This window comes from Bos grunniens, chromosome 5 (genome assembly GCF_055505025.1).
Source record: "Bos grunniens cultivar Pamir isolate PY7600 chromosome 5, Bosgru_T2T1.0, whole genome shotgun sequence".
NCBI classification, from domain to species: domain Eukaryota; kingdom Metazoa; phylum Chordata; class Mammalia; order Artiodactyla; family Bovidae; genus Bos; species Bos grunniens.
Window position 1 is genome coordinate 100,686,435 of NC_141169.1, and position 14,665 is coordinate 100,701,099.

The 14,665-nt window shown below is 35.7% G+C and overlaps 1 protein-coding gene across 2 annotated transcripts; it reads left to right on the forward strand.

Moving 5' to 3' along the window:
* Positions 1 to 350: 350 nt before the first annotated feature.
* On the forward strand, positions 351 to 12,001 carry LOC147372734 (uncharacterized). 2 transcript variants are annotated; one of them, XM_086404174.1, is made up of 5 exons: positions 352 to 534; positions 1,368 to 1,463; positions 2,244 to 2,327; positions 10,589 to 10,675; positions 10,923 to 12,001. In XM_086404174.1, exons 1-4 carry the CDS (start codon positions 453 to 455, stop codon positions 10,663 to 10,665), a joined length of 339 nt encoding a protein of 112 aa, XP_086260300.1. In that variant the 5' UTR covers positions 352 to 452; the 3' UTR covers positions 10,666 to 10,675; positions 10,923 to 12,001. The 2 variants fall into 2 exon arrangements, with proteins under 2 accessions (XP_086260302.1, XP_086260300.1); XM_086404176.1 differs by lacking the exon at positions 2,244 to 2,327 and having other exon boundaries at positions 351 to 534.
* The last annotated feature ends 2,664 nt before the right edge of the window (positions 12,002 to 14,665 follow it).

Here is a 14,665-nt window from a genome sequence, read left to right on the forward strand (position 1 = left end):
GTTTTATGTCATTTTCATTTCCTCTAAGGCACCTTTTAACAATGATTATGAATATTTATAACCACAAAAAAGATATTTTTAAAAATGAGTATTTGTTACATTTTATTTGAATACAATATATCACTTATTTACATAACAATGTTTTCACATTCTTTGTTCATTTATTATTTTTGAAAAATAACGGCAGAGAAAAGATCATCATAGTTAATATAATTTTAAAGTTTATCTTTGGAAATAAAGAAGAGCTTCATTACACATGGAAGAATAACAAAGTTAATCTATTGGAGCTGAATTACATTGCCTTTTATTTTCTTAAGTGTAAAAAGTACTTTACATATTAAGTTTAGAGTAAACATCCTGTCTGATGTTGCGTATGAACAGATCTGTTTCCTTGATCCTGTTTCATTCTGACCCTCTGCTAAGCATCTGATCCATGCAATCTGCATTCAACTATGGAACCAAAGACACCAGCACTGTCCAGCCCCTGTCCTGGTCATCAACGTTTGCCAGAGGAATTGAATGAACTAAATACAGGTAATGCTGCTATTGCTAAGTAATTCCTCTATTTACTGAGAAAATAATATTATAAATAACTAAGTCCATAGCTAGCTACTTTTAGAAGAAGGGTTTAAAACCTTTTGTTCTTGCAAATGAATTTTAGATTTTCCAATGGAAGGGAATTTAAAATACAATCACTGTCTGAGAAGTAAATATTTATAATGGATTAAGATTTAATATTATTGGAAAAATATTATTGACTTGGTGGCTGTGAATTCTGCTTTTCTTGCACTGAAAGAGTACATATTGCTAGGAAAATTTATCTACCTAGCAAGAATTAGATGATTTTGTTTCTCACACTCTTTTCATTAACATTAAATTCAACTGTAAGAAGGAGCATTTGTAGACATTTAAATTATAGGTACTTAAACTAATTCTTAAATTTCTATTCTTTCTGCAACTGGTATTACTTCAGATGCTATTGTCCATTATATTCTTATAATTACTATTCTAACTACTACTATGACTATTTTTATAATAATAAAACTTATTGAATGTTTATTGCTTCAAGCACCATGCTATTGACTTTATATACATTAGCTTAATCTCCACAATATATATATGGATAAATATTACTGTTATTCTTATTTTATATAAGAAACTAAGGATAAAAAAAAGCTTGCCACAATTCACAAAGCAACTGCCTAACTGAGCCAATTTTTAAAACTTTGTTATAAGTCTAAAATAGGGACAATTTATGTTTCTAACATGCTTTTAATTCTGTGTCATTATAAATATATGTATATATACATGTGTATATATAAAATGATAATTGTTTATTGCATGCATTTTTCTAACATACTTTCTAGAGTTTTGTGATGAAAGTGTAACATACTCCGAACTCAAACTTCGTGATTCTTCAAATATTCAGAAGAGAAAACTAACTAGGATTTGGAAAGCAAAAGGTAAAAAATGTAAAACTCTAGACTCCTTTTTTTGCCTTCATATTTTAATGAGAAGTCATGAAAATAAAAGGACTAATCTTTCAAATGGAAATCATCCCTCATACACTTTTAAGCAGGTCATAAGGACCCAAAGTCTAGTGTTTAGAGCAAATGGAAATGAACAATGAACAACTGATCATTTTGCTCTGAATAATCAACCATGGCTTAAAATGATGTACCATGCCATAGAATGAAGAATGTTTCTAGATATTTTGGGGGTTGATATTTTAGCTTTACAAAAGGTAAGTGCTCCTTTTATGCTACAATATTTCTAAAAATGAAATGGACTGTGGGAGGTATATCATAGTAGCCAGATTTTATCAAAACTATCACAGAGTATCTGTCAAGGTCAACAGCTAATGCAGAAGTTTTATTCTTAGTTCTGCTACAAAGATGGGGAAAAAAATTGTTTAATTAAAGGAAGGTGATAAATTAAATCCCTTGTAGGATTTCTGAAGTTCTCTTTTTGATCGTAAAATGTCTTTACTAGAGCAACTTGTTAGTTCAACATTCCTACATAAAAATATTCATATTTCCTTAGCTATATCCAAATCTTCAAAATAGTTTTTAAAGTTTTCCTTGCAGAGTGGGAATACCAATGATGCAGCACTCCTCTGGATTTAGATTTCATTCAAATTCTAATAGGGTGAATATTCCTAGCCAAAATTCCTTCTAATCCCAACTCCTAATCTTGTTTCCACTGATCATCATGGTGAACTACTTCTTTTTCTCTTTGGGCAGAGTCTCCATGGTGCATTGCTACAGTGATATTTGCCTTGCTTTATTTAATTGCTCTTGCACTAGCTGCATTTATGATAGCTAAGGGTAAGTATTTTTCAGGTTTTCATTAACTTGTTAAAAGTTACTAGAATAGAATTTTGAAGCATTTGAAATTAATTCTAAGGCTTTACTAAAGTTATTTTCCTCATTTGTTATTTTAGTTGCATAAAAGTAATTTTACCAATTCAGTTTTTGAATTATCAACAATAGCTTTGTCCCAGGTGAGCTTATCAAAGATGTTGGTGGATAGCTGTGTATTTTGAAAAAAAATGAAAAATAATAGCAATGTTCTTTATGTTATTGTGTTTTTACTGACATTAGACTTAGCAACTGTGAGATGTAAGAAAACTTGGAGATATTTATAGAATTTATTATTTGGGCAGTTAAAAACTAACTGTAAGGACATCAAGTCATGAATTTGAAAGAAATAATCTAATAGAAGAAATAAAATGATAATGGGCAGAGATTCATCAAAAAATAAAAAAAAAATATTATCAGGATTTTGGACCAAGTCTATATATTGCTTGAACTCAGTGTCTTAATATTAGAAAATATATTAGCTTTTAAAATTATAGACTCATAAATGGTACTATCTGCAAACCAGAAACATGAAAATTCTTTCAAAAATAGAAAGTAAGGTAATTTATGCTTACAAAGCAGAGAAAACAACAGCACAAAACATATGAAGGATAAATTTATTCAAAAGTTATAAGTAGATCTAAATCAGTAGAATATAGTATAATATATAATTTTCAGAAATAGAACTGCCATACAACCCAGCAATCCCACTGCTGGGCATACACACCGAGGAAACCAGAATTGAAAGAGACACGTGTACCTCAATGTTCATCGCAGCACTGTTTATAATAGCCAGGACATGGAAACAACCTAGATGTCCATCAGCAGATGAATGGATAAGAAAGCTGTGGTACATATACACAATGGAGTATTACTCAGCCATTAAAAAGAATACATTTGAATCAGTTCTAATGAGGTGGGTGAAACTGGAGCCTATTATACAGAGTGAAGTAAGCCAGAAAGAAAAACACCAATACAGTATACTAACGCATATATATGGAATTTAGAAAGATGGTAACGACAACCCTGTATACGAGACAGCAAAAGAGACACAGGTGTATAGAACAGTCTTTTGGACTCTGTGGGAGAGGGAGGCGGGAAATGATTTGGGAGAATGGCATTGAAACATGTATAATATCATATAAGAAACGAATTGCCAGTCCAGGTTCGATGCATGCTACTGGATGCTTGGGGCTGGTGCACTGGGATGACCCAGAGGGATGGTATGGGGAGGGAGGTGGGAGGGGGGTTCAGGATGGGGAACACGTGTACACCCGTGGCGGATGCATGTTGATATGTGGCGAAACCAATACAATATTGTAAAGTAAAAAAATAATAATAATAAAAAAATTTTAAAAAAAGAAATAAACATAAAAACTTTGTGTACAATTCCAAACAAAGACATATATGATAATAAATGACAATGTAGAGAAATTGAATAAATATAGCTATATTCTATAGATAAATAAATATCTATTTGGATGCACAAAAATGGTAATTTTTAAGAATGAACTTGAAAAGATCTTAATAACAAAACATGCTGCTGCTGCTGCTAAGTCGCTTCAGTCGTATCCGACTCTGTGTGACCCCATAGATGGCAGCCCACCAGGCTCCCCCGTCCCTGGGATTCTCCAGGCAAGAACACTGGAGTGGGTTGCCGTTGCCTTCTCCAATGCATGAAAATGAAAAGTGAAAGTGAAGTCACTCAGTCATGTCCGACTCTTAGTGATCCCATGGACTGCAGCCCACCAGGCTCCTCTGTCCCTGGGATTCTCCAGGCAAGAGTACTGGAGTGGGGTGCCATTGCCTTCTCCGAACAAAACATGACTCCTAGACAAACTGTTTAGTAGCTAGCAAAAGATCAAAGAGTCCCATTCAAATTCATAAGGCAAGCGTGTGCTGTGCTATGCTTAGTCGCCCAGTCATGTCTGACTCTTTGGGACCCCATGGACTTCAAGCACACCAGGCTTCCCTGTCCTTCACTATCTTCCAGAGTCTGCTCAAATTCATGTCCATCGAGTTGGTGATGCCATCAAACCATCTCGTCCTCTGTCGTCCCCTTCTCCTCCTGCCTTCAATCTTTCCCAGCATCAATGTCTTTTCCACTGAGTCAGTTCTTCGCATCAGGCAGCCAAAGTATTGGAGTTTCAGCTTCAGCATCTGTCCTTGCATTGAATATTCAGGGTTGATTTCCTTTAGGATGGACTGGTTGGATCTCCTTCCAGTCCAAGGGACTCTCGAGTGTCTTCTCCAGCACCACAGTTCGAAAGCATCAATTCTTTGGCACTTAGCCTTCTTTATGGCCCCACTCTCACATCCATACACGACTACTGGAAAAACCATAGCTTTGACTAGACAGACCTTTGTAGGCAAAGCAATGCCTCTGCTTTTTAATATGCTTCCAAGGAGCAAGCGTCTTTTAATTTTATGGCTGTAGTCATCTTCCACAGTGATCTTGGAGCCCAAGAAAGTAAAATCTGTCACTGTTTCCATTGTTTCCCCGTCTATATGCCATGAAGTGATGAGACCAGATGCCATGATCTCAGTTTTTTTAATGTTGCTTTAAGCCAGATTTTTCACTTTCCTCTTTCACCTTCATCAAGTCTCTCTTTGCTTCTTGCCGTAAGGATGGTGTTATCTGCATATCTGAGGCTGCTATTTCTCTCAGCAATCTTGATTCCAGCTTGTAATCCTTCCAGCCTTGCATTTCACAAGATGTACCCTGCATAGAAGTTAAATAAGCAGGATGACACTATACAACCTTGATATACTCCTTTCCCAATTTTGAACCAGTCTATTGTTCCATGTTCAGTTCTAACTGTTGCTTCTTGACATGCACACAGGTTTATAATTGCTATTATTCTTTTGGATTTGATGGGCAAAGAAATCGATGTGGGAAAACCTTTTTAGATACAAATATTTGAAATTAAATACTGAAATTATCAGAGAAGGAAATGGCAACCCACTCCAGTATACTTGCCTGGAAAATTCCATGGACAGAGGAGACTGGTGGGCTACAGTCCAAGGGGTTGCAGAGTTGGACACGTCTGAACAGATACAAACACACACACTGAAAGTATATGTGGATGATGTGCTTCTAACGTAGATATACCAAGAAAATCTACTGAAAAAAAATTCATAATAAAGACACTTCAATAACAATGCTTAAAACAAAGTTAACAGAGTTTCATTATATACCATCTAGAGCTAACATCCAATATTCAGGTCCACATATTAAGCCTCTCACTTTGCATTTCTTCTTTGATATCTTGAAAAACACTTAGCCTACAATATTTTTAAATAGACTTGCTGCCCAGCCATGATCTTACTGGCATCAGTGGGAAAGAAATACTTTAATACTGTTATCTCTCTTGGCACCTGTCTAGTGAGACAAGCCTAGGAATCATCTGCGTTGTTTAACTGCCACTGATTATTCCAATTTAGTGAATAAATACACTTCTCTACAGTTGCATTATTACCCATCTAATCTAAGCAATTCTTTCTCTCTCTTTCTCTCTCTTCCTTAGTCTAGGCTATAAACCTCCTAAAGGTCTAACTGCAATTCACCCTTGACCTCCTCCATTAAATTTCCAGAGTAACCTCTTCAAAATATAATTTTTTTCTTTTTTTAAATTTTATTTTATTTTTTAACTTTACAGTATTGTATTGGTTTTGCCATATATCAAAATAAATCTGCCACAGGTATACACGTGTTCCCCATCCTGAACCCTCCTCCTTCTTCCCTCCCCATACCATCCCTCTGGGTTGTCCCAGTGCACCAGCCCCAAGCATCCAGTAGCATGCATCGAACCTGGACTGGCGATTCATTTCATATATGACATTATACATGTTTCAATGACATTCTCCCAAATCACCCCACCCTCTCCCTCTCCCACAGAGTCCATAAGACTGTTCTATACATCAGTGTCTCTTTTGCTGTCTCGTATACAGGGTTATTGTTACCATCATTCTAAATTCCATATATATGCGTTAGTATACTGTATTGGTGTTTTTCTTTCTGGCTTACTTCACTCTGTATAATAGGCTCCAGTTTCACCCACCTCATTAGAACTGATTCAAATGTATTCTTTTTAATGGCTGAGTAATACTCCATTGTGTATATGTACCACAGCTTTCTTATCCATTCATCTGCTGATGGACATCTAGGTTGTTTCCATGTCCTGGCTATTATAAACAGTGCTGTGATGAACATTGAGGTACACGTGTCTCTTTCAATTCTGGTTTCCTCGGTGTGTATGCCCAGCAGTGGGATTGCTGGGACATAAGGCAGTTCGATTTCCAGGTTTTTAAGGAATCTCCACACTGTTCTCCATAATGGCTGTACTAGTTTGCATTCCCACCAACAGTGTAAGAGGGTTCCCCAATCAAAAAATGGGCCAAAGAACTAAATAGACATTTCTCCAAAGAAGACATACAGATGGCTAACAAACACATGAAAAGATGCTCAACATCACTCATTATCAGAGAAATGCAAATCAAAATATAAATTTTATAAACCCACCAGACTTAGCCTATTAATACTCTAAATTCAATAAAAATTTTAAAATCTTTAACATGGTGTATGAAGTCCTTCCTTACTTGGTCCATGGTTTCTATCCCAGCTAGTATTACATACTTTCTCACTCTATGGGTTCCAGTCACAGGTATATTTTAGTTCCCTGAATGACTCATAGTTAGTATTACCATGTAGCATTAAAAAAACAAGGATCATTTTAATAATGAAAATAGATGATGCTAATAATTACACTAGGACAACAAGCATAAATCAGGACTTCTCTGGGTAGACTGATATTAACCATAACTTTATCTGTAATCCTTCTTGCTACAAAGCATATGCATAGACTGCTTTGTTTTTTTGCCTGAAACAGCCTTTCTTCTACATTTCTTCTAAATAGCTAATCCTTAGTAGAGTAATCAATTAACACTATCCATTTATAATTAAGCCAGATTTCTCTGTTACAATATCTTAATAGTGATTCATTTGTAGTACCTTTCACAATTTCACCTGTGTAATTATTTGTGTGATTATTTACTTAAGATCTGTCTCTCCCACTAGCTCGTTAGCTTCTTTAGAAAGAACCCACGTATATATTTGCTCTACATTTTAACCTTTGCTTTTGAAAACTATGTTGTCACATTAGAGGTACTTGGTGAATTTTTTATTACATAAATTAATACACCTAATAAATGCATATGGCTTATGTAAAAGAGATTGTAATCCTTTTAATATTAAAAGACATAAAGAAATACATCTAATGAACTCAGCATATATTAAGTGTACCTTGGTGGGAAGACTAATACTGTGTAGATAATTATACAATTCTAGATTTATTTAAGATTTACATGATCCCAATATATGTGTATCTTCATGACAAGTACGTTAATTATAAATTATGTTGTTGTTGTTCAGTCACTATGTCATGTCCAACTCTTTGTGACCTGCAGCACACAAGGCTTCTTTGTCCTTCACTGTCTCCCGGAATTTGCTCAAATTCATGTCCATTGAGTTGGTGATGCTATCTAACATCTCATCCTCTGCAGCCCTCTCCTTTGCCTTCAATCTTTCCCAGCATCAGGGTATTTTCCAATGAGTCAGCTCTTCACATCAGATGGCCAAAGTATTGGAACTTAAGCTTTAGCATCCAGTCCTTCCAATGAATATTCAGGGTTGATTTCCTTTAGGATTGACTCATTTAGGTCCCATAGAAGTAAAAAAAAGGATTAGCAAAATACATATTGAAATATATTAACAAGAGCGATAGCAATCTAGTCTTTTCAGGTACCAAAACACTCTATAAAGCTAAAGATAATTTAACATTATAGTATTGGTATTAAATAAATATATTCAAAATAGGAAAAATGAAACAGCTTAATCATAAAATCATATGAATATGTATACCTATGGTATAGATATATTTAGCATTTTAGTTTGCTTGTTTTTTAATTGACATCCTGGCTTAAGTGATACTCAATCCTTACTATACATTTGCCTTTTCTGTTGGGATTTTCTCTTCTGTGTAGACTCTTTTTTTTTTTTTTTCTTTTCCATTTAGAGAAAACCCTTTAACATTCTTTTAGGGTAAGTTTAGTGCTGCTGAATTCTTTTAGTTTTTGTTTGTCTAAGATGTCTTTATCTCTCCTGCTTCACTCAATGATAATCTTGCTGAATATAGTATCCTAGGTTGCAGGGTTTTCCCATTCAGACCTTTGACTATATCACCCCATTCCCTTCCAGCCTCTAACTATGCAGAGAAATCAGCTCATAGCCTCACGGGTGTCCCCTTGTGACTGACTTTTTGTTTCTTTCTGCCTTTAGAATCCCCTATCTTTAAATTTCACCATTTTAATTGTGACACATCTTAGTATAGGTCTGTTTGGTTTCATCTTATTTGAAACCCTGTGTGCTTTGTGTACCTGGATATCTGTTTCCTTCTTTAAGTTTAGGAAATGTTCAGCCATATTTTCTCCAAATACATTCAAAAAAAATTTTATTGGAGCATAATTTTACATTGTAATGTCAGTTTCTGCTCTACAGTAAAGTAAATCAGTTATATGTACACATATATCCACTCATTTTTAGATTTCTTTCCCATTTAGGTCACCACAGAACATTGTGTTAAATAGTAGAGTCTCATTAGTTATCTGTGTTATAGATGGCATGCAGTGAGTGAGGAATCTAGGAGCACAGTGAGGCAGCAGCTGCTACATCAGACCTCTTTCTGCTTTGTTTGAAGGCACTTGGCAGGCAAGCCAGCATCTGCCTTACGAGTGGAGTTTAAGCTTCTTCAGCCCCTCTCTCCATCCCAAATCTTCTCCAACAAGCCTAGGGGGCTTGCATCCTCCATGTAGGACCCCTGGACTGGGACACCTGGGCTGTGGCACAACCGTCTCATGTCCCAGGGCGAGTGTTCACCTGTACAATCTCCCTTTTGCTCTTAGTCTCCTCCAAGGATACAGGTTCTGCTTTTTTTTCCAGTCTTACCCAATTACATGTGTGTCATTCTTGTAGTCTTGGTTGCATAGGAGTACTTCTGCCAGTTTCCAGTTCATTTTCCATGACAATTATTCCACAGGTAGTTGCATTTTTGATGTGTGTAGGGGGTGGTGAATTCCATGTCTTCTTACTCTGCCTTTTTGATCCTCTTCTAGTACATTTATTCTTATGAGTCCAGCAATGCATCTGAGACTCAAACTGCGCTACTATGGTCAAGAGAATTTAAAGTCTCCCTCATATGAGCCTGCACTTGGCTGATTGAAACTTTATGTGCAACAAGTTACATGATCTTGTAGTTGGACTAGGATCAGATCTTTAAAAAGTAGGCATGCAGAAAGATTTTCTTTACAATTTGTGTGAAGTCTCCAAATTATCTTAGAAGCAACCATAGGCCATTCAGACTAAATAAAATAAATTCAAGCTAGGAGCGTTCCAGTCACTCTATTTTTTTCAAATCAAGTTTAGCCAATGAGAGGGCCAGATTCTCCAAAACAAAACAAAATACATCATGTGAAATGATGAGGGTTAAAGGTTTCATATTTGAAAATAGAAATATGGATGTTAAGAAAAAATGACATAATTTTAGAAATTGTTTATTTTAATGAGCTTGAAATTTAAAATATAAATAATTGATAGCTTGAAGATCTTTGAAAGGGTAGCATTAGTAAAGCTGTGTAATGGGGGTGTCAATTTTAGAGGCATCTTGAGAAAAACAGTGGATAGTGATAGAGAGTTTGTAGAATATTATAAAAGTTCCACATAAAAATAATGAAAATCTGAATGGGGAAAAGGTTATGGTGCTGTGAAAAAGTAAATAGATATGTGAAGCACTGTAGTAATAGAATAAATAGTACTTTGTGACTAACTGGATGTGTGCTATGTCAAAGGCATTTGCTTCAGAGGCAACTTTGGTCATTATGTCCTAATTGGGTTTACTAATTGCTTAGAATAGCATCAATCAGATGTGGAAATCTGCAATGATTAAAGCACGGGTCATTACCTCATAAACGTCTGTCATAAGAAAAATGTTTTATATTTAATGTCAGTTATTTGCAAGTGATAATTCCAATTTACTCCACAGCTAATCATTTAAAAAATAAATGGATAAGTTATATTTAAACTTTTCTGAATTTCTATTTCATTTGCATTCTTAAAGGTTTAAAAGTGATAAATCTTAAAATGTATTTTCATTTGTAAATTTTACAAATTCCAGTTAATTGTCTAGAAGAAATTCTGAATACATATCAAAACAATACGTCAAATGTGCCTGGACGCTGCAACACAATATAGCAAAACCGAGGTAAGTATTGAATTGCAATGAGAATCTTGCTATCAATGTAAGTTGTTTAAATTTAGATGCATATATACAATTAATAAATACAAAATCAAAGTTAGTAACTATGGCTCACTTTTCAGAAAAATTCTTAAATATCATGGGCTTCCCTTGAAGTTAGGGAGGATAATTAAAAACAATAATACAAAAATTATGATACACAGAGTTAGCATGGGTGACAGTTATCCTCATGGATGCATTTTTTGTTGTCAAGGTAACTGGTCCTTCTCTGAAGAAAACTGATATCTTATTTCTGCTGAAAATAAGATCTTGGCAGCAAGGAAATTGTCCTGAAGCCCTGAGCTCCAGTCTTATCAAGAAATATAACAAAGAAGAATTGGAAATGTATGGCACAATAACCCTTCCCACATTTTCTTATACGGAAGATAATTATAGAGACATTTTAACATTATGTGTTCATTCAAGCATGCTAAACTCAACATATTGTAATAATTGATTGGAGATCTCTTAATCAAACCCAAACATCAAAATATGGGCTTAAATGGTTATGTGATTTTTAAATTTTAAATGTATTTGTACATAGAAGTAAATGCTAATATATTAAAATCTCAGACCCTGGTAAATAAATGAGAGGAAACCACATAGCACGTATACACTAAGGAGCGTTTAGTCACAATCAGCACTTAAAAAATACCTAACATTTATTGATTGCTTCTAATGTTCCCAATACTACTTCAATGTATCACATATTAGATCATGCACTGCCCCAATAATTCCTACAAAACTGTACTATTTTTATGGCTGTCATAGTAATAAAGAAACTGAGACCCAGAAAGAACGAGGAATTTTCCAAAGTTGTATAGCTAGTAAAAAATAGAAACATAATTTAAGCCAAGATAGGTTTAGTCTAGAGATTACACATGGAACCATTATGCTATGCTGACCTCAGAACAGTAAGTCATGTCAGATCAAGATGTAAAAATATTGCTTCTTCAGAAATAGTGAGGGCTGCAGATTTACATTTTCCCTACCTGGCTGTATCTTTCAGAGAGAAACAAATGAGAAAAATAACTTTCAAGAATGAAATATTATACTAGCTCTTTATAAAGAGTATTTTATGAATATTTTATACTAATCATTCTCTGGAATATGGAAGAAAGAGACTAATAGAAGTGATATTTTTCACCTTAGTAGACTCCAGCAAGCTTAAAGAATATAGGTCTCCTTTATTTTTAGTTCTCATCTACTATGCGACTGTATATTATTTCTTTTTTTATTGCATTCAAGTTCTGTTATTGCCTTTAATAAAGACTTCAGTCTATAGCATGATGATAAGTTGTGGCATATATGCTGACAATTTCCATATGATGCCTTTGGGAGACACACCTCATAATTTCAGCATTCCTCCCTGCCAAGGCTGGCCTCTGCTCTAAATAATTCCTGACAATCTTTCCCAGTTGCACTACTACCATCTCAATCACACAAAATGCTCTAAATTGAACTTGTATATACAGATCATTGGGCTTCCCGGGGCTCAATGATAAAGAATCTACCTGCCAATGTAGGAGACGCAGGTGACATGATCCCTGGGTTGGGAAGATGCCTTGGGGGAGAAAAGACAACCCACTCCAGTATGCTTGCCTGAAAAATCCTATGGACAGAGGAGTCTAATGGGCTATAGTCTATAGAGTTGCAAAGAGTCAGACACCACTGAGTGACTGAGCATGCATACATATCAATAGTGAACTCTTTCCTCTTTCAGGAAAAACAATTTTTAAAATGTATATACAAAGTAACACATTTGTTAAGGCAGTGTCTCCTAATGATCTCTTACCTCAAAATGTGATTTTGTAAATACAGGTTACCCATAACTTACAGTGGACTAGCTAATGTCTGTGAATATTCCAAAACTGATAGAAGACATCAAACTACATAATGCCAGAGCATTCTGAATTCCTATCGGGTGAACAAAATAAAGACAGTGTCACATATATCATGTTTAATTGCTGAAAACCAAAGATAAATGGAAGCTGAAAGGCAGGCAGTAAAATACAGAATATTTGTATTTGTATATTTGTATATAAATACACAAAATATATATTTGTATATTTATTTTTTAATGCTTTTTTTTGTCTTTATTGAGTTTGTCACAACATTGCTTCTGTTTTCTGTTTTGTTTTTTTTTTGCCCATGAGGCACACGGGATCTCAGCTCCCTGACCAGGGATTAAACCCACATCCTCTGCATTGTAAAGTCGAGTCTTAACCACTGGACAACCGGGGAAGTCCAGAATTTACTTTTAAAGAAGTAATCAGTAGCTAATATTGGAGAAGGCAATGGCACCCCACTCCAGTACTCTTGTCTGGAAAATCCCATGGACCGAGGGGCCTGGAGGGCTGCAGTCCACGGGGTCGCTTGGAGTCAGACACGACTGAGTGACTTCACTTTATTTTTTCACTTTCATGCATTGGAGAAGGACATGGCAACCCACTCCAGTGTTCTTGCCTGGAGAATCCCAGGGACGGGGGAGCCTGGGGGGCTGCCATCTCTGGGTTCGCACAGAGTCGGACACGACTGAAGCGACTTAGCAGCAGCAGCAGCAGCAGCAGTAGCTAATATATAAAAAGAAAAAAGAAAGCATGGAAGTATTGAAAGACAATTGTTATACAAAACTCTATCCCCAGAGAAAAGATAATTATATGAGAATCATATGAAGATATAATTATATTCCGTAAGTGAAATAAAGATAATTTAAGATAAGTAGAGAAAAATTGTCATTACCTTAGGTCTATGCTAAGGATGTACTATAATGTCCATTAGAAAATAATCCCAAATGGAACCTCTAAGATTCAGGATAAAGGGCAATGAAATAGGGAAATGCAGGTGTAAATCTAAATGAATAGTGATTATATAAAACCATATTAGTGTCTCTAGTTTAAAATTGCATAAGCTTGAACTACACTGCAAAGGACCTAAGGCTATGGCCCAGAGAGTAAAGAATCTGCCTGTAATGTAGGACATGCAGGTTAAATCTCTGGGTCAGGAAGATCCCCTGGAAATATTGCTTGGGAAATCCTATGGACAGAGGAGACTGGGGAACTACAGTACACGTGATCACAAAAGAGTTGGATGTGACAGCAAAAACAACAAGAAGGCTATTAAAATGTCTAAGAAGAGGTAAAATAATTATTTATCTTAGTCATTACTAGGTCAAGAATGCATGTTGAAATTTTTAGTTATTTAGAATAACTGCTAAAATAATAAAATATTATGTAGTTATGAAGCTAATGTGGAGAAAGCAATGGCACCCCACTCTAGTACTCTTGCCTGGAAAATCCCATGGACGGAGGAGCCTGGTGGGCTGCATGCAGTCCATGGGGTCGAAAAGAATCGGATACGACTGAGCAACTTCCCTTTCACTTTTCACTTTCATGCATTGGAGAAGGAAATGGCAACCCACTCCAGTGCTCTTGCCTGGAGAATCCCAGGGACAGAGGAGCCTAGTGGGCTGCCATCTATGGGGTTGCACAGAGTCAGACACGACTGAAGCGACTTAGCAGTAGCAGAAGCTAATGAAGGAATTAATTAATGGAATGATAATAATTTAGTGGATAATTCTTTTTCCTTTATTTATTTATTTGTTTATTCATGTTTGGCTGTGCTAGGTCTTCCTTGCTGAGTGCAGGCTCTAGAGCTGAGGCTCATTAGTTGTGGCACACAGGCCTAGCTGCCCTGCATGTGGAATCTTCCCAGACCAGAGACTAAACCAGTGTCCTCCACATTGGCAGGCAGATTCTTAACTACTGGACCACCAGGGAAGTCCAAACAGCTAATTCTTAATTAACAGATAATACTCCACGAAATCAATGAAGTAGAAGATTTCATATCAGAATCATTCTTAGACAAAGACAATCAATCTGAGGGTTGCAGGAGTTAAAGCAAGAATTTCAGCCTTATCCTTTCTGGGTATTCAGGGGCCCATAAAGTATTGAGGGT

What these genes read in the sequence shown, in the direction of transcription:
- LOC147372734 (XM_086404174.1), top strand. Translation starts at nt 453, where the DNA reads ATGGAACCAAAGACACCAGCACTGTCCAGCCCCTGTCCTGGTCATCAA. An exon ending in ATTGAATGAACTAAATACAG is followed by an intron (nt 535 to 1,367) that starts GTAATGCTGCTA and finishes CATACTTTCTAG; the next exon opens with AGTTTTGTGATGAAAGTGTA. An exon ending in TGCATTTATGATAGCTAAGG is followed by an intron (nt 2,328 to 10,588) that starts GTAAGTATTTTT and finishes TACAAATTCCAG; the next exon opens with TTAATTGTCTAGAAGAAATT.